The sequence below is a fragment of the Centroberyx gerrardi genome, chromosome 9, assembly GCF_048128805.1.
Source record: "Centroberyx gerrardi isolate f3 chromosome 9, fCenGer3.hap1.cur.20231027, whole genome shotgun sequence".
Taxonomy (NCBI): domain Eukaryota; kingdom Metazoa; phylum Chordata; class Actinopteri; order Beryciformes; family Berycidae; genus Centroberyx; species Centroberyx gerrardi.
Genome location: NC_136005.1, coordinates 13913924 through 13934021, shown reverse-complemented (window position 1 = coordinate 13934021; position 20098 = coordinate 13913924). Strand labels below are relative to the sequence as shown.

The following is a 20098-nucleotide window of genomic DNA, read 5'->3' as shown; positions in this document are numbered from 1 at the left end:
TCAAGTGCCTCCTGTTTTTTTGTCTAGATTTAATCAAAACCATCAGTCAGACAGTAATGGCAAACGCAGATTTGATGCGGGGTGTCTGGGGTGGGGGAGGACCAGTTTATATTGGACTGAAAGGCGACATTGCCATAAAAATGGCTGACATCATCTCAGACTGCTATGGGCTGAAAACAACCAATTTCGAGGGTGTGTAATTATTGCGAGACTGAATGAAGGAGAACTTGTGTAAGTATTGTGTATTTCTGTGAAAGTGTATGGTATTTTCATTTCCGTAAGGACTTCATCACCTACATCCTCTGCTCTTGGCGTTTCAAATTATGGCACGTGATGACACAAAACGTCCAAATATTGCCATTTCACGTGCATTCCTCAAGTTTGGGCGCTTTAACCACCTGCTGTAGTGTTGTTGCAGCAGTAGTGTTGAACAGCGCCCTCTAGGCAGGGGGTGTGTCACTGCCTCTCCCTGCCGTTCAGCCCCTTGAGTCTCTTGCATGGTGATGTCCTCAGTGCCGGTGTCAAGCCCTGCTGCACTTTGGGACACAGCAACTTCCTGTGAGACTGGAGGCAAAAGGCGACTCTTCACGTGGGCGGGGTGACAGCATTGTTTAAGGTACGTCCCGCCGCACTCCTATAGGCTTAAAGTGCTTCCTCAGGTGTGCTGGGACGGCTGTCAGATTGCAGGTATGACAGAATTGTTGGTTTACATCTTGCCCCGTCCCACAGCACAATGGCTGGCTTAGGACCGACTGAGGGGGTGTGTGGGTGGGCGGTTGGAAATGGCGCAACATCAAGTGCATGAGCTGTAAATTTACACATGGGAATTTGTCATTCCCATGCAGCGCAGTGGATAAGACACTTTCCTACTTAGTAATGTCTTCCCTGATGCCTCACCTGTAGGAGCCTGGCAGGTATTATGTACGGAGCCTGTGTATCGAGGGGGTTGCTGGCAGCCCCTACTGTGTGTGCTGGAATGTGCCAAGGCTTGTTTTTGGGGTGGGACACCATGACCTCAGGCAATAGGATGGGTGGGTGCGACTCTGCTGCTCACAGAGAAAAGGAGAGAGTAGTGAGAGATGAGGCGGGTGAGAAAAGAGTTACAAGTTAATTTAACCGTGCCCAATTCACTTGAGTGGCGAGAAAAGGAAACACTCGCCGACATTTATTGTAAACTCAAGGAGCGGGAAGTCACGGGTTAATGATTTGTGTCGTCCCTGATTATGTTTATTACTTTGACAACTGTCCACTTTTGAGCGCAAAGAAATTTCCACTTTACTTTTGCTTCGCAGAGGGAGGAGGGAGAGGAGACGGAGGGGGAATGCTGTTTCTTTAAGAGAGAGGGAGAGAGAGAGTGAGAGAGAGAGAGAGAGAAAGGGAGGGACCTCTTTGCCCTCCAGAAACCAGGAAGGGAATTGAGTTGATCTGCTGCTGCTTGGTTAGCGCATACGGGGCTTTGAGCTGCACGACAGTTAGAGGGAGAGAGAGAGCTCCGGAGAGGAGGAGAGGAGAGGGCTGAGCTAACCCACAACAAGCACCACCACGGCCATCGCAGGTGAGCTAAAGGCACCCCGCTACCCCCCGCTGTCTGCCCCGGGCCTGTCGACCAGAGGGGAGCAGGCAGAGGAGGAGAGGAGAGAAAGGAATGAGGGAGGGGGACAGAAAGGAGAGCAGGGTGGGGGGGTTGGCCGGGGAGGAGAGGTGGGTCGCAGCAGTAGTCCCTAGTCAAGGTTCCTTTTTTTATCCTCCTAAAGTACTTCCTCTGTACTGCTTTTTACCTCTGGGGATTCCTGAGATAAACTTTATTGGATGTGTTCAAGGCATTAACTTTTCAGGCAGGTGGAAGCACTTAGAGGAGGAGGGGGATGGGGGCTCTCGAGAGAGGGTGGGGGGTATTGAACGAGAGGAAGGAGGAACCAAAAATAATTCTATTGGACAAGGTACAAGCAATAGCAACAACTTTTCGGGACAGTGTCAATTTAAACGCTCGTTGCGGGGCGAATGCTGTGTTGTGTGCGCTGGGCATATTGTAGTTACATTAGACTGTTCCTGTAGTTTGGAATTTAACAGAATAGGAATAAGTCTTAATTTAGGTCAGGAGTTTTAAGTGTCTCTGAAATGTCACTAGAGTGAGACTGTATGATTGAATCCACCTCTAATGTTTGGTTATTGCTGTGACAGTTGTGGCTGAGAGGTTTTTTTCGTACGAAGCACGGCCCTGTTTGATGGCTGGTCTGTACTTTTAATACCTGGCAGCCTGCTAGCAACATACTGTAGTGTATAATTCAGCCCTGAGTGCTTACGTTAGAACAGGCTTGGAGATAGTGGGGGTGGTGAGGGCAGAGAGAGCTGGGACTCGTAGTCCACAGCAGGGGCTGCAAAGCAGGTCAAATAGGATTTCAGGACTCTATATCCCAGAGTGCCTTGCCCTTGGCCATACAGGAAAGGGAACAGCCGCCAGCCTATCCCGGCAAGGAGGTGTGGTGACTGAGCAGCTGTCAAGCCAATGAGAGCGGGGAAGCGAAGCCGAGTTGTGGGCTGAAAATAGAGGGGGGGTGGTAGGTGTCTGCTTGTGTGGGATCAGGCAAGGGCTTGCCTGTATGACTAGGGCCACTCGCAAGTTTCCTGTCTGGTAAAGCTCTAGCCCTGCCCAGAGACGGAGGCAGCAGAGCAGGCCGGCAGGCAGGGGAGGCAGATAGGGCCTGGGGAACATTTCTGCCTATTTGGTAAGCACTCCAAAGATACACACACACACACACACACACACACACACACACAGAGAGAGAGAGACACAGACACAGTGTCTTTATACTGTGACAGAGAAGAGAAGAGAGGCGAGCTGAGGAAATAAATACCATAGTGTATTGTGCGTGAAAGGGAGAGAGATGGGGCTTGATAGAGTTCAGAGTTCTTGACCCACTTGCAGATAAAGGAGGGAATGGCAAATAGGTCAGTGCTGAGAGTAAGGTGCTGCACAGAATACAGCGCAGGGAAACGGTTATTGTCTCAAAGTTTTTATTCACATAGGCTAACTTTTTTAACCATGTTATTCCTGGACTGATTTTGTATCTGTGTTATTGTTAGCTTATTAAGGCACAGTATTGTTTTTAACGCTGTCATCGGGAGATGGTACTGCTGCGATTAGATGGCACTGCTGCTGTTATTAGGGGAGTAAAAAGATGGAGAGATTTGCACATCCTTTATTGTTGCTTCTTTAGAGGGGTTAGAGTAATTCCACTAAAGCCACCGCGTCCAGTGTTTGATAGACGGCAGTGGAGAGGACCGTGCTGATAGCTGGCAGACTAGAGGCGAGGTGTTCTCAGTAATAGTTTATGTAAGAAATGTCTGTGAGTGAAATCTGTGGCTCTCACAGAAGGGGAGAATATGTGGCACCTCTCGTGGAAACTGGACCTCGTTGGTAGAGTAAGCCGCCACAACTAAATCCATAGAACAAAAAAAAAAAAAAGACGAGCTCTGGAAACTTTGGTCATTATGCGTGGGCACTTATGCATTTGTTGATGGATTTCAGTTTTTCTCTTCAGCTACTCACACCATAGTCAATCTCATGACATCTTTTTCTTCCAGTCACCCCCCTTCCCCCTCCTCACCAGCATTTTGTTAAAAGCAGATTCTAATCTTGACTGTCATGTACTGCTTGCTTGTGGTTGGTTTGAAGACTTCACAGGAACCCTGACTGCATTGCTTGATAACCAGATGCATATTTTTTGGCATCCCATACTTGTTGAACCCGTTTTTAAGTGTGTGGGCATGGAGAGGGCACAAGACGAGCACAGTAGATGAAGAGGAAGACGCCCAAATGCTGGGAAAGTGTTTGGAATGCTTCTCAGAAGGCAGCAGCAGCCAGGGCTGACAACATTTTTCATTCTGTTCAATGTCACAGAAAACCTTTAATGTTTACGTCCTGATGCTACCCTCGATGCCACTTCCTAAGTACCGCTGCGGAGGAAAAGTGACTGTATACTTTTAGTTCAAGTAAATTCCAGCAAGAGGTTAAACTAGGACGCTATGTGTGTTTGTGTGTGCGAGCATGTGTGTGTTTGTGTGCGTGCGTGCGTTTGTGAGTCTGTGTGTGTTACCAACAATAGACTCCAGGGGAATTGCAGGGGACTTCAGTGGCTGTGGGCTGGTCCAAGACACCACCCATCAATTTGGCGGTGAGGCTGAATACAGTTTGATATTCCTGTATGTTTGTGCCTGCACCACTATGGCCTGAAACTAGCAGGTTTAGACTGACTGAGAAGACAGGTTGCGTGATGTCGCCGTGGCAGTTTGAGGCTTTATTTTAGGGCAAAATGTTGGTTGTATACAATACACTTCATGTAACAATCACTATATTTGTTCAAAGTTTTGTTTATGTGGTCAAAATGGTGTATTATGGTCTATATGGTGGAATCAAACCCGCATTTTTTTTTTTGGTATTTCAAACCAAGCAGCATCGGTTCTATGCCGTCTTGAGTGTTCAGCCGTATAAGTCACAACATTTTCTACAGCTTGGATACTTACCATCAGCCTGTTCCTCAGAGAATGTCAGCTTCACTTCCCCTTGAGTTTGGTTCCCCTGGTCAGCTGCTCCGTATACCACAGCTTCCAGCCTGGCAAGGCAGACAGACAGACCCCTCTCTGTTGTTTTTCTGTTGTTGTGCTGAAGTCTAGGGGGAGTGAAGGGGCTTCTTCTGTTCTCTTCTGGGACGTTTATTATGGAGAGGCCAACACAACCTGATCAAATTAGAGTGAGAGAGGGAGATGCTGGGATGTTTTTCTGAGTGGGGGTAAAGTTAGACTTGAATTTTTTACGCTCTTACATTTGTTTCTCGGGAGTTTGGTGATGTTGTCTTTTGGTGATATGTTGTTAATTCGGGATTTTTTTGACATTTCAAAGATGGTTCTAGATGAAGCCTATAGTCTGCCTTAAGCAATAACTCTATTTAACATACTGATATTAATTATTTTGTTTGTGTACAGAGATCACATCAGGAAGGATATAATGTGGCTAATCTGTCACTATCAGCGTGTTGATTTGGTGAATCGGTTTGACATGAAATAGGAGAGAAGATGGGTGGGTTGCATAAAAAGAAGGCGAGATAGCGGAGGGCGGGTGGGTCTGCGCTTCGCCTCCTCAGCAATGGAAAGGGGAAGTGGGTGATGTGGTGGGCACCGTGCAGCGCAGTGTCTGAGACAGAGATGGAGCGATGATGAGATGAGAGGGACAGATGAGAGGAAGAGAGAGAGAGAGAGAGAGAGAGGGAGGGAGAGAGAGGGAGGGTCAGACAGAGTGGGGACTGAGAGAGAGAGAGAGAGCAGAGAGCTGGTCATCTGATAACAGAGCGGGTTCTGTTACACGCCTGCCACAGACTCACAGGAAGTCCTCTTTCCCCGTCGGGCTGCGCACGCACAGAATGGTGCAGCCGGGGCACATTGGACCTGCGGACCGAGCGACTGGCCAGCTTGGGTTCTGCTGGACGCCGCTGCGCTGGGGAGAGTAGGGCTGTTTTTGAAGCCACGTGTTAGATTTTGTTACACTTCCTGGTTGGCAGCACGGCAGTGTGAGAGCATGTTACTCAGGCTGGAAGGAACCTCAGACCGTGGCTGTGGTTGTATTACACTGTAGTCTGAAGAAGGCCACTAACCCAAAACATGTTTCAAAGGGCTTCTCATAGCACTGATGACTTATGACTTTCATTCCAAACTGAAATATCTAACATTTGAAAAAGGTGACGCCTACTCTGACAAAATCATTGCTGCCATGAAAGTAAAAGTTACCGTGGTTTATAATTATTTTTTTTTAAGTTATTAGTGATTTGAAGACCTTTAATTACAAAATACATTTTGGTGGGTGTAAACATGTACTATTTCGAAATTTCACATTCACAACAACATAATGTTATCCATTTTTGAAAAATGGAAAGCATTATGCAATTAAACACTTTCATTTGATAATGCGTTTAAAAATGAATGCTGCCCACACTGTTCTCATATTGTTTAACTACACATGCCAGTCTGGCTACAGCAGTGGCTCCGACTGGGAACTCTAGCACTGGAACAAGAAAACAAAATCCAGACAGTTTTAGGACAATAAGGTGTTAAGAGCATAGAGTTTCTGGTTACTGATTTCACTTCACTGGTCCCTTTGCTCTCTGGTAATGTCACTGCTGATGCAAAACTTAGACCTTTGTAAGGACATCATAAAAACCCCTGCTAACTTCCTCACATGAAACTTTTATTGACCAACTTGAGGGTGGTTAAGTTTTCCCTTATTGATGAAGGTTACACTAGGTAAGTGAGGGAGAGGTGTCTGAGTTTATCATTGACATCTGAGCTGGATTCCTGCGCCGCCATACACTCACTCTGGGGTTATGAGTGAGCTTGCTAGTTTGTTTTACACTCTGCCTCGCCCACCACCTTTTCACTGGCATTGTGTCTGAGTTTTGGCCAGGCTTCCTGGTTAGTTTCGAGCGAAGCAGTCAGGCCTGCACCAGCCCTCACAACTTCAGTTTTATCAGTCGCTTACCCTCTTCCTGCTTCACTCCCAATACGACCAATCGGGTTTCCTTCCAGCACTGGCAGCAGTGAGTCACTTGGCCGGGGCCCTCGCTCAAAATCCCCATTTCCTTGGAACTGGCCACCCCCCTCTCCATACCGTTTCCGATTATCTTGCAATATCCTCTCGGTCCGACCTTGAACCTTTTTGACCCGTGTGTAGTGATTCCCTTTCTTTGCAGCGGGGCGGGCCGGGGCAGGGCGGCTGCTACAGAGGCCAGTCGGCGTAGGCAGTCAGTGAAATGAGGAGAGGGAAGAGAAATGGAAAGAAAGGCATGATGGGAGCAGAGAGGAGAGGAAAGGGCTGGCCAACTTCTTCTTCTGGCTTGTCTGTCTAATGTATTCCTCAGTATTCTGACACTTGGCTTTGATGTTGTATTTCTGTTGTAATCCTAACACAAACACCCATGCTGGTTGAAATGTATGGGATTATTCTGATATTGAATAACACTTGTGGACTAAATGGCACATTTCTTATGTGTTTTCACCTAAGTAAAAATGGAAGTAACCTGATTTAATAGTTTGCTTGTAAATGCAAAAAGTCATTAACCATTCACAAGGTCTTTGTTATTGAATTAACACTTGTACTGTTCAATAACTTGGCCTTGTATTTCACTGCTTGAAAGTGTCCCATCTGTGCTGCATTAACATTTATGGGTTCAGATAAAGGGATTGGTGATTCAGTTATGTTTGCTCTGATTGTTTCCTCTTAAACTTGGGCGGCTCAGTAGTGTTGACTGGTGCATTATTTTTATTAGGCGATCACATTTTGCATGCCAAACTTTTTCTTTTCCTTTTTTTTTAAGTAACTAGTAACTGCAGGTGTTGGATAAATGAAGCAGAGCAAGAAGTGCAGTCAAACCAAAAAGTTCCCAAAAATGGAAGTATTACATACAGGACCTGACAATGGCCTGACAGTATTTTTCTTTTTCATTTTTTTTTTTCTCAGGTTCTGCTCAGTAAAGCATCAAAACATTGGTTGTGTACTTCTCATAAATAGCACCAGTAAAAAAAAACAAGACACTGCTTCGACTTTCATTCTTTTCTATCTAAGAAACATCTGAGGTTGCACAGGGTTAACTGTTTTTTCCGTTGTATTTTAGGAATGAATGGTATGTGTCAGCCAAAGACAGAGATACTTTGAGACTGGAAACTCTTCAGTCCTACCGTAGATACATATCAGGCAGCACACAACCACTTTTACTAACTGCAACCACAGCCTCATATTAATGGATTTGTCAGTGAATGACAAAAGGACTGGGTGTGAGGATTGCCCTGGGTTGAACATGGTACTGAAGGAACAACAAAACTGAAACTAAATTTAACTCTCTGCTTTATAGGAGTTGGTTGTCTCGCCCCTGAAGTTTAATCTTGATATCTGCTCATGCTGTGTGTGTGTGTGTGTGTGTGTGTGTGTGTGTGTGTGTGTGTGTGTGTGTGTGTGTGTGTGGTGGGGGTGGGAAGGGGTGAAGGTAACGATGAGATGGGGATGGGACGGGTGGGTTCTGTTTTAAAGCGGTTGTTTGACTTGCAAAACAGGGCCAGGGTGCTCACGGCCCGGGCAGCGAGAGGAGGACCATCCCTGGAAGTGGGCCGTCAGAGACACGGACAGCCGCCGCTCCGCTCCGCTCTGCTCTGCTCTGCTCTGCTCTGCTCTATGCCCGGCTGCGGGCCTTGTCACCCACAGACATGAATTAGTGATAAGGAATGTTTCAAGCCATGAGGAGGTGTCAGGATCAGGTTTGTTTGCAGCGTGTTTCCTCTTTCTTACTGCTCTTTGTGGGTTATTCAGGGACAGGTGGCTCCTGCATGCAGAGCACTCCCTCCATGCTTCGTTGGCACTGGATCGAGTTTGTGTGTGTGTGTGTGTGTGTGTGTGTGTGTGTGTGTGTTTTATCTCCTCTCAGCTCAGCTTCTTTACCCCACAAAGCCGTGACCCAGGGTCAGCCGTGTATGTTCTGGGGATAACGTGTACGCAAGGTTGCAGCAAAGCCTGGTCTAGTGCAGGTGCTGCTTGAGCGTGGGTGTTTGTGTGTGTGTACGTGTACGTGTGTGTGAGAGAGAAAAGCAGGTTGGCTCGAGTCTGGATGGGCTCACAGAGATCTATTTCCACCTGTGAAGGACATGACCGGTAGCCATGTGGTTGCCCTTTCTCTAGCTCTTTCTTCCATCTCCATCTCACTCTGTCCTCTCTCCCCTTCCCTCTCTCCCTCTCTCTCTCTCTCTCTCTCTCTCTCTCTCTCTCTCCCCCTCTCTCTCTCTCTATCTCTATCCCCTCACTCTCTCGCTCTCCCTCCCATGCCCTCTCTCTTTGTCTTAGCCTCCCTCCCCTCCCTCAGCGTATTCAAATGAGGGGTTGGATAATAAAATTTGCCCATGCCATGTCAGACGGGGCCATTTTCATCAGTGCTCTGTGAAAGACAATGGTAGTGTTTGCGGAGGCTTTGTGGCCGACTGCCTGTCAAAACTGAATAGGGTTAAGGGAGACATAAGGAGATAAGGAGAGCAAGGGCAACGGTGGGCCGTAGACATTCTACCATGAATCAAGCACAAACAGTACTCTAAAATATGATCTGTTATTTGAATGCACATAATTTGAATGTTCTTTCAATATCTTTATTATAATGTTTTGCCCACTGGAACAGCCTTCCAGAGGATCTGAGCTGAAAATATTGATATTTTTAAACGTAAACTAAAAACCCATCTATTCAGTCTGGCTGTTATGTAGTGTTTTATAATTTTATGGTTTTAGTATTTATATTTATTTTATTTTATTTATTATCATTATTATTTATTTTATTCTATTTTGTTTTATCAACATTTTACTGTTGATCATTATTATTTATTTTATTCTATTTTATTTTATTAACATTTTACTGTTTTACTATAATCAATTTATTTTGTGTAGTATTTTATAATTTTATTTTTATTGTTATTTTTATTGCTTGTATTATTTTTTATTATTTATCTTTTATTATCTTAACTACCCATCTTTTATTGTTGTCTTATTCAACTAACTTTTTGGGGTTTTTGGTTGTTTTGGTGTGCATTAGTCTCGATTGATTGATTGATTGATTGATTGATTGATTGATTGATACAGTTAAATGTAAACAATTACCGACCCATTTAAAGGATCATGATAAGTTGGCTACAGATTTGGCTACAGATTTGTCTCTGCTGAATTAGTAAAGATGAATATAAAAGAGGAGATGAAGTGAGAAAAGACAAACGTCTGCTCTCCGCTGCTGCCTGCCTCTCCAGAGAGGGCTTTTTTGAGAGCCTTACCTAACTCTGACCTGTGGGCAGAGCTGACATGTTGCCAGATCTCTAGGTGTGGAGAGGGAGAGGCGTTGCTTTGACAGGGGAGTGGATGTGGGAGAGCAGAACAAAATAGAGCAGAGGAGAGCAGAGGAGAGGTGAGGTGAACACAACAGGTAGGGAGAGGGAGAGGAGAGGAGAGGAGAGGAGAGGAGAGGCAGCCAGGTTGGGCAGGTTTGGGAGTGTGTAGCGTGGCGTAGTGTACATACCAGGAGGGCTGATCTGAAGGAATGTCATTTGAATGCATTGCTCTTATAGAGAGTAATCCCCCCCCGGCTTCACCCCCTGCTGGGTCTCCCTGGCAGATGGAGGGAGGGGGGGTGGGGGATGGCTGTCCTCTGTGTGTGTGTGTGTGTGTGTCTGTCTGTGTGTGTCTCTGTGTGTGTCTATGTGTTTTGCATGCGTCAAAGTATGCTTTCTATTGATGCCTGTGGGATGTTACAGTATGCGTTTGCTTGTGTGTGTTTGCGCGTGTGTTTGTATGTGTGTGTGTCTGTGTGTGTGTGTGTAAATGGACAAATCGAGGATGGCTTGTCCTGCCGAAACCCCCCTCCCCCTGCGCAGGCTTCAGTCGATCATTTTAATCTCCCCCCACACGTGAGCGAGGGGACAGCCTTTCCTGAAACTTGGCACACAGTACAGGGTGGGGTAACCAGCTCAGACCGGATTGACAACCTCCCTTTTTAATACTGTTCCCTCGCAGCTTGTTGCGTGTCCTCTTCCTCCTCCTGTGGGGTTTTTCCACAGGGTCTGCTGTATCTGGCAGCCCCCCCTCCTCCTCCTCCTTCTCCTCCTCCCTCTCTCCCCTCCCCGGCTTTCGACTGACACGGAGTGCACAAGCTGCACAGCCCAGCTCCCAGCATGCACTCTGATCCCCACTGCCCTCTCTCTATCTGTCCTCCATGACCTCTTACTTGGGCTCTTGCAGGCGTGCACACACATGTACACACACACACACACACACACACACCCATACATGTATGAGTGCATGCAGGAACAGGCACGCAGCCACCTGCACCTGCACACACACACATCTTCACTCAGTCACTCAGCCACTCATGGTGTTTCAGCAGGCACAGGCCAAATGCATCCGAAACTGTTGTGAGCGACAATTCATTCAACACCATTAGAGACCGTTGCCATACATAATATATCACACACTGTCACACTTATTGTTTTCTAGTAAATCTGTAAATACACTTGTTGTGCCAATAGTTTTGCTGTAAAATCAATGTCAAGCAGTTGTGGTGTGCAATACTATGGTGTTACAATATGGCTTCTTTCCAGTTACTTGAGATACTTGTCTGGGCTCTTGGGCCCGTTGAGGAGGAGTTAGGTGCTGGAAGTTTTGGAAGAATAGGTTGTTTCTGCTACCACAATCTTCCGAGCTCTTTATCTGAGCTGCTCCTTAACCAGAAAGATTGTTTAGGGCATTTGATATATGTGGTAAAAGTAAAGCATGTACTGGAAAGTAGAGCTTCAGGTCAGGCAGACAAAGAGAGCACAATTCTTAATTTTAATTTGGCATTATTGGGTGTAAGCAAGACAAGATGTAGGATTTTGTTATGGATGTCACGGGTATAAAAACACACACTTGCATGAACATTGATGTGTTAGTGTGAAAAATCTGCAGAGAACAAAGTTTTGCATTGCCAAGATATTCCTGGGTAAAGATGACTAGCCTTGAGTGAATCCTCTTAGATTTTAATGAGTGGCTATGTCTGGGGGTCAGCATGCAGTTGACTCAGAATAAGGTCATGAACATGTATGTCACGAACTGTGCACTGACCCATGGCACCCAAGAGTTTGTTAATTTTCTTCTGTGCCCTTCATGCACTTTTGCTTTTGTGTGTCGTGAGTTCTCTGAAACTGTCTTGTGTATATTTCTGACTGCGGTGAATCAATTAATCAATATTCCTCTCTCTCTCTTTCTTTATCCACATAAAGAATGTCATGAACTGTGAACTGATCTATAGTTCTCTTCTTTCTCCTTCCCCCTCTGTCTCATCCTCCCGTCCCACACTTCCTCCCTCAGACAGGCAGACGGACAGACGGCAGGACGGATACGCGGGTGGCGGCTGTGCTAGGCGGCTCGGCGGCAGGCTGGTGGAAGATGTCGTCAGGAGCCGGCGGGAGGGGCGGCAGGCGGCTCAGGGGGACGGCGGGCGGCGGGGGTGGAGGAGGGAGAGGAGGGGCCGGGGAGGCGGAGGAAGGCCCCGTGGGGATCCCTTTCCCCGAGCACAGCGCCGACATCCTGGGCAGCCTCAACAAGCAGCGGCTGAGCGGTCTGTTGTGCGACGTGTTGCTGGTCACCCAGGACCGCGAGTTCCCGGCTCACCGATCCGTCCTGGCCTCCTGCAGCTCCTACTTCCACAAGCTCTTCACTTCGGGGGCCGCCGCTGACCAACAGAACGTCTATGCCATCGACTTTGTGGCGGCGGAGGCGCTGGGAGCGTTGCTGGACTTTGCCTACACAGCCACGTTGACAGTCAGCCACAGCAGCGTGGCTGACATCCTTGCTGCCGCCCGCCTGCTGGAAATCCCACCTGTCCAGGACGTCTGTACGCACCTGCTGGACACCAAAGTGCTCTCCCCGCCGGTACTACCATTATAGAACTAGGAGTAGCGTGTTAAAGTCAAATTTAAGCTTTGAGATGAGAGTTGATCAGCTCTGCCTTTATGACTTGGTGACACCACAATCAAGCCATTTAAAGCGTTTATCATTCATTGTTCAATCAATTTACAGTACAGACCATCTGTGGTACAGCACAGTGATGTTGAGAAGTATCTGTTGTTGCAGATCTATCTTTGCTAGAAACCAAAAAGCTTTCCCACCGGAACGACTCAATCCAAATCTAGTTCCCCTGGTTCAGCCACTTAGGCAACGAGGCCTCTGGTCATCATACCATCCCCTTCATTAAATAGTCAGCATAGTCAGGCTTACATCATGGCCTTTATTAGTCTCTCTCTCACTGTGCCAAACACACGCCCACAGCCTTGGGGTTACTTCAACACTTACTCATGCTGAGCCAATAGTGTGTGTGGAGGGACAGCAAGCTCTTTCACACACAGCAGACTACCGACGTAGCATATCACAGCTACGCTTCAACATTCACATGATACAAAGCATGTCAGATGGATTGGTTATGTGATAGCCATTACCTTTATAGATTAAGTTTCCCTCGTCACCCTTCATTGTAGCTGATGTGCCTTTATAGAATGTGATTTGGATATGAATACTTTGGGATGGTGGATGGTGTTAATTATGCACTTTTGGCTTCTTTTTGTGACTTTATCACTCTCTGTTTTTGTCTCTGTTCTCTTTCTTCCACTGGCTTTCTTTCCCTTTCCTTCGCTCACTGTCTCTGTCCCTCATCTTCTCTCACTAGGCGGGCAGTGAGCGAAGAGATGAAGATGAGGATGAGGAGGAGGGGAAGGGCAGAGGAGGCGGGGAGCAGGGGAATCGGCTGCGGGCCCGGGAGTACCTGGAGTACTTCCAGAGAGGGGCGCACTGGAGCAGCAGCTGCAGCACGCCGGAGCTCAGGGACGTGCCCACACACCTGCACTTTAACCACGGCAATGGGGGGCCCCGCAGCAATGGGGCCCCTGGTGGCCCCAACGAGTACTACTCGCCCCTGGCCCTCGCCTTGGCCCAGGCCCCCACACAGGAGCCAGAGGAAGAGGAGGAGGATGAAGAAGAGGAGGAGGAGGGGGAGGCAGTGCAGGGTGAAACAAGAGACTGGCCGCGGGGGAACGGAGGAAGCCTGGGGTCATCTTACTACCCTCCATCCCAGAACGGGCACTTCTACCTCCCCGCTGAGTCCAGGCCGGGGCAGGAGACAGAAGGGGAGGAGGGGGGTAGGGAGGCGATGGAGAGGGAGAGGGAGAGGGAGAGGGAGAGGGGTTCAGCCAGTGCCCTCCTGCAGCAGATGATGGACTCCATCGAGAGGCAGAAGGAGCGTGCGGTGACCGGGGAGGAACAGGGGGAGGGGGACGACCCCGACATGGAATTTTACTTGAATTATTTTAACAGCACGCAGCCTGAGGACGCAGCTTCTGCCGCGGTGACACAGGGAGTGCCGTCCCTCTGGTTATCGCGGGGCAGCACGGGCCAAGAAAGAGGGGGAGGAGGAGGAGAGAGGGGTGGCAGTGGAGAGCGAGGCGGTGGGGGTGGAGGAGGAGGAGGAGGTGGAGGAGAGAGGAAGATGCGCTCTAAGGCCTTCCAGAAGTGCCCCATATGCTCCAAGGTCATTCAGGGAGCAGGCAAGCTACCCCGCCACATCCGAACGCACACGGGAGAGAAACCCTATGAATGCGCCATCTGCAAAGTGCGCTTTACCAGGTAAGCCCAATTAATGAACTGACCACCCCTTGTCACATGGACTAATAGTCTTGGACTTGGCCCCGTTCACAAACAACCCAGCAATGGGAGTCACCACAAAGCCAAGGACAGACGTATTAGCACTAACCAACTTAGCTTAGCATTAAGGTAGCAGTAAGGTAACGCGATCATTGATTGATTCAGTATCCCCAACCAATAGCTGTGTTTTTTCATTATTCTGCTATCTGAGTCATTGTTTCCAATGCCGCACTGTAGCCAAATGCTAATCAAAATGGACACGTTGAATATTCCACCTCTGATGGGTTCAGGTGGTCATAAAGGTCTGTTTTATTGTGACAGCCTCCATAGCAAAGTCCTGGAATTTTAACATAGGGGTCCTATAAAAGAGGGCTGTGCCATGGTAGCGTTATCTAGTGGAGGGCTGCTATAAAGTGCAGTGTTCTGATACAGAGGGGGATTACAGGCCCTGAATGGTGCCCTATCTGTGCCAATGCAGTAATTTGAACTTGTGATCTCTGGTTATGTTGATTATTGCCCACGGCAGAACAGTTACCCCAGCCCCTCCTCTCTCTCTATCACTCCCTTACCTCTCTAATGAAATCTGCCATGTGCTGCTCAGATGAATGTGGCTAGTCTGGACCAAGGCACTTGGAGTGCACATGCTTTCCCCGTATTTAAGAGTACTGCCTCTTCCTCGAAACCATTCCTTTAATGAATTAATCAGTGGACTTGCGTTGGAAATAGATGCAGTAGACTAGAAATACGTAGACCCTTTGCATTAGCTGGCAGGGCAGGTAGGGAAGACCAATCTAAATTTGCCTTCTGGCTAAATGCGGCCAGCAGTGGGAAGGGGGTATTGTAATCTTAATCCTGTTTGATCAGGGTTAAGAGTGTGCCTCGCACTGTAATAAATCACTCCTGTCCTTTAAATAATTCACCTCTGTCAGTGTGCCACTTTGTTCCAATGCTTTGGCCTGTGTGTGTGTATGTGCATGTATGCATGTGTTTGTTTCTACCTACCTACATGTCTCTTAGTGTGCTGTTAATTTTTTGAATTTTGTCACAGTTTGTGCAGAGCTATAAGGGCTGTAATGTGTGTTTATTTGTTTGCTGTATGAGAACTAATCCACTTAGATGGCGTGTCTGTGTGTGTGTCTGTGCCTGTGTGTTTGAATTGAGTTGTCTTAACCACGCTAGTTTGTTTAGGTGCCCTCTGCCCTGGGTGCTGAAGGGCTAGAGGATTTAAGAGCTAGAGTAGGGAGATAGTAAGGGCTCAAGGAGGGAGGGAGACCTGTCAGGCGAAGACCAGGGCAGCCTGATAAAGTTGAGTGGGTGCTGTACAGTGCAGAAGTAGAAAAAAGTGTGCAGAGTGTAGTTGTTGTGGAACTATTGAATATTAGGCTAAAATGTATAAAAAGGTATTTTGAAGAGTTTCATTCCGAAATCAGAATCAAATCAAATCAACTGGTTTCTGTGTTTGAATGTGACACCTATTCTTACAAACTGATTGATAACACAAAATTAGAATTAGAGTTTTTCAGGATACTGGGTGACCTAAGTCCTTGGTTGCCAAATTGATAACGTTTTTACAGTCTCATCTATATTTAGAGCTACTGAATGATAAACATCAGGTAATGATTTTCAAAATGGATACATTGTGTTTTGGAAATTTTCTGTTTCAGAATCCATTCAAGTTTTCATTTACTATTCACTTTGGAAACTGTCAATTATAAACATTTTTGACTCAACAGTCTTAGTAGCTGTCTTCAAAGAAAAGCAGAAACAGCAATAAAAAAAAAGCCAAATGACACAGTGAACATTGAGCTTTCTTGTCAGTCCACAAATGTGCTGTTGTGTGAAATTACATAGATAAAGATGTAAAGTTTATGGCTTATCCCCAGTTGGCCTGGCTGCCATCATAGAATAATCCCATTGGAAGGGATCCAAAAGATGGCAGTGGTAGTACAGTACAGTTTAACAGGAGATATAATTAACCAAAGCCTATATAATGCTGAGGCACATGCACATAAAAATGAATCATATATTTTGAATTATGTAGTTTGTACATGATACTACACAGCCTGATGAGTAGCTAAGGCAGAAAAGCAACCCTAAAGTGTGCTGTGTGTTTATACTGAATGCAATCAAACAGGTATGAGCTGATCCTCCAGTGTATTTGAATTTCTTTTGTATGTATCTCGATTTGATCTTGTTTACTTTTCTCCCTCCCAGGCAGGACAAGCTCAAGGTTCACATGCGGAAGCATACAGGAGAGAAGCCTTACCTGTGTACGCAGTGTGGGGCCGCCTTCGCTCACAACTACGACCTGAAGAACCACATGCGCGTTCACACCGGCCTGCGCCCCTACCAGTGCTCCAGCTGCTTTAAGACTTTTGTGCGCTCAGATCACCTGCACCGCCACCTCAAGAAGGACGGATGTAACGGCATCCCCTCCCGTCGAGGCCGAAAGCCTCGGGTGCGGGAGCCCGGGCTCCTGGAGGCCCCCCTGGGTCTGCTGGGCCCCGGGGCCGGCACAGGCCCCGGGCCTCGCGGCATCAGGGGGCGGCGGCGCTCGGAGGCAACCTCAGCAGCGGAGATGGAGGGGGCTGCCGGAGCCCACGCACACAGTCCTCAGCCACAGGAGAGAGCAGTGGAGGCAGGGCCCTGAGACTCCAGGGGCGACAAGGACACTGCTGGACGCCATAGTCACTCTGCACCGCCTGTGAGACGGGCCACTGAACAGAGAGGAGAAAAAACACGCAAAGGCAAACTTTAAAAAAAAAAAAAAAACAACACAACAACTAACTATTCCTCTATAAACCAAATCAGGGTGTCACAAAAATCTAATCTTTATGTTTCTTTCTCCTTTTGCTTTAGGAAATGGAGTAGACATGCAAGCACTTGAGTCGGTTTATCTGTTAAAGAGCAAAGAACGCTTCAAATCACACACCCATGACGTCCACTTTCTGGGTCATTTCTTTCTTCATGATCTTAGGGGTTTTATACATTGGCATATGTGCTTAGGCAAAATGTATGATAGATACAGAGAAACTCTGAGCAACTATGCAGTTGATTTAGATTTTTATTGGTTTTGTCCTCACAGCCTTCAAGCTCTAAGCAAGGTGTCTGTCAAGCACCTTCTGGCTGCTGTACGGGTGAAGCGAGGACAAATCCTCCAAGTGAAAACAACCCTTTTTCTATTCTTTTGCAGGTCTGAAATGTACAGTTACCATAGAAACAACATTGCCACACTACGGCATATGCAAGAAAAACTCACCACAATTTTGATGCAACAGTTTTTTCTCTAAATGCTCCAGAAAGAATCTGACAAGGGTTTGATTGAAGTGTTACTTACTCTATAAAACGCATTTTAAGAATCTATGGTTTGTCTTATTGAAAAAAAAAAATCATGTTGAGTCGAATCCACATTATTGGGGGCTCTTCCAATGCAGGACTAAGGGAAGATGAGGGGAGGAGGGTCTGTGTTTTTAAAGCACTACCATCGTCAATATATCTGTTGGCTTGACTACGTTGCCTCTTATCCCTCACAACCCTGCATTTTCAGCATTTCTGTTTTCCCTTTTGATTTGTCTTAATTTTTTTTGTCATTGTTGTTTGTTCCTTTTTGAGTTGACTGCTTCGGGTACTTGACACTTTATAATTGTATACATGTATATACAGCAGGTGGTGATATGACATTGGTCCCTTCTTAATGCTGAGGTATACTTACCAATCGGGTTTTTCCTCTTAGGCTTGATGTCATATTTCTCACAGAGTGAAGCTCGTGGGTGAACGAAACAAACTGTATGAATGTTCGATGAAAAGAAAATAATTAATTGAGTCACCCATTGGTCCTAAACTTAACACTTGACATGTATAGTTCCTGCCCAAAGGATGAGGAGATCGGATGAATGAATGTGCTTAACTTTGTGCAGTTTTTCGGAATCTGTCCTTGTGTGACAAGGCGCGGGTAGCATTTAACCAACAGCAGGTTAAAGGAATGGCAGGGAGCCCGAATGAGAGAATGACAAGAGTAGGAAGAAGAGATGAGCACCTTTTTCTATGTTTGCACAGCTTTACTAAAGATATCCAACAGAGCGAGAGAGGTATATTTAAAGGAAGTTGGCTGGTGTTGGGGAGAGAATGAGAGGAGGTTTATGTATCATGCTTATTCCAATCTTTTTGCCCTAGGGACCATGAAACCATGAGGCAACCTGTATGATGAAGAGAGCAATAAATACCTGTCCAAGTTGGGAGGCCAAATAAGAGCACAGCTGCAGCTGGTTGATGGGGGAGGGGAGGGGAAGCAAGGGAAGGGGAGGGGGATCTCACAATGTCTGTTGCATTCCAAAAAATAATCTCCCCCAGCACAGCCACGTTTCCAGGCAGGAGGGGATCAAATCAGGCCTTTTCTCTCCCTCTCTCTCCCTCTGTAGTCCTCTAATGCCCCCAAACCAGCCTGGAGGGGATATTATTATATTAGAGCCTGGTGTTACTGTGGGTAGGATGCCTGGTGCTGGCAGTTTAGTGTATGTGTGTGTGAGTGTGTTTACATGTATGTCTGTGTGAGTGTATGTGTGTGCGTGTGTGTGCGTGTGTGTATATGTGTGCGTGGCAGCCAGGGTCCCTCTGGCCACATCATCACCATGTGAGTCAGCCGCAGCCTGTTCAAACATGCACCCTGAACTGCCAGCCCAATGCACTTTCTCACACACACACACACACACACACACACACACTCACTGGGTCCAGGCATCCAGTAGAGAAGGAGAAAACACCAGAGCTGACAAATCTGTTTGAATATTGTCAGTGACTCCATGCATCTGGATTTGTTAGTCTTAATGTATCCAAGTTGTGTTATTGTAGTCCAAATCCAATGTTTTTCCCCCAAACTAGTACATTGAGCTTTTGAGTGAAAGAGAGGACATGCTGGTGGCTTGGAGTTCCCCTATCATCTCTGCAGCAGTGCTGTAGTTTGAGTATCAGTCCTTTGCACCTTAATTGGAAAGAAGCAGGTTCTGAATGCACTTTGTTACTGAGAAGGGCACTTTTGTCAACGAAACGGGTACTTTGAAACAAACCAGTTGCAAATGAGATCAATCCCTTCTCCTGTCCCAGGTGGTGAAGTGGAGCTCCTTCACTGGTTTTGTTCAGGTTTTGACGACAAGCTGCCAAAAATCAAAAACAGAAACGTATACGAGTTCAGATCTCTAAAAGAGAAGCCAGGTGGGTTCAGAAACGAACATGTTGGGTTTCGTGACCTTAAAAATTGCTTAAAAAGACAAAATTAACCCATGTAACTGATTGCACTTGAAGTTAGTTGGTAAAAAAAAAAAATCTAGTGAGTTGTCTATATGTCTTAATGCAGAGCAAGGGGATAGAAGGAGGAGATGGGCAAAGAAGAGAGGGCACTGTGTGTGTATTGGTGTGTGTGCATGTATGCATGCATTTTTGCATGCATGTGCACAGGCATGCATGCATCGCTGGCTGGCAGGCTGGAGGGTCTCAGGACAAGCTTGGATAAACAAACTTTGTGTCTACCCCATCTGTTCACCAGCCACTCTCATAACTACACATGTTTTCAGAGGAACAAGACCACAGTGATAATAGGTCCGCAGTACCACAGAAGCAAAAATATTATATTCTGAAACAACACGTTGGACAGTTGCTTATTTACTTTATGGCTCTCTTAGTGCATATTTGCATAACTCTTGATTTACCGTTGTTCATCATTGCCAGGGGTTGGTTAAGTCTCAAGGGCTTTCGTTTCTATTTTGGCTCCTCCATTACATTAAAGATTGGGTTCATTATTGCACAGTTTGACTCCCACAAGTAGACCAATGTAAGCTAATGGTCTACCTGGTCTTGTATATGGACAAA

The 20098-nt window shown here is 46.7% G+C and overlaps 2 protein-coding genes across 2 annotated transcripts in view; one reads left to right on the top strand and one right to left on the bottom strand.

The window, feature by feature from the left end:
* LOC139929162 (uncharacterized) overlaps positions 1-20098 on the bottom strand; it is a 383413-nt gene that overhangs the window by 121700 nt on the left and 241615 nt on the right. The window lies entirely within an intron of this gene.
* On the top strand, positions 1465-18490 carry zbtb7a (zinc finger and BTB domain containing 7a). The gene is made up of 5 exons (XM_078285444.1): positions 1465-1555; positions 8098-8298; positions 11912-12475; positions 13266-14218; positions 16451-18490. Exons 2-5 carry the CDS (start codon positions 8266-8268, stop codon positions 16884-16886), a joined length of 1986 nt encoding a protein of 661 aa, XP_078141570.1. The 5' UTR covers positions 1465-1555; positions 8098-8265; the 3' UTR covers positions 16887-18490.

What these genes read in the sequence shown, in the direction of transcription:
- zbtb7a (XM_078285444.1), top strand. Translation starts at nt 8,266, where the DNA reads ATGTTTCAAGCCATGAGGAGGTGTCAGGATCAG. An exon ending in TGAGGAGGTGTCAGGATCAG is followed by an intron (nt 8,299 to 11,911) that starts GTTTGTTTGCAG and finishes TTCCTCCCTCAG; the next exon opens with ACAGGCAGACGGACAGACGG. An exon ending in CCAAAGTGCTCTCCCCGCCG is followed by an intron (nt 12,476 to 13,265) that starts GTACTACCATTA and finishes TTCTCTCACTAG; the next exon opens with GCGGGCAGTGAGCGAAGAGA.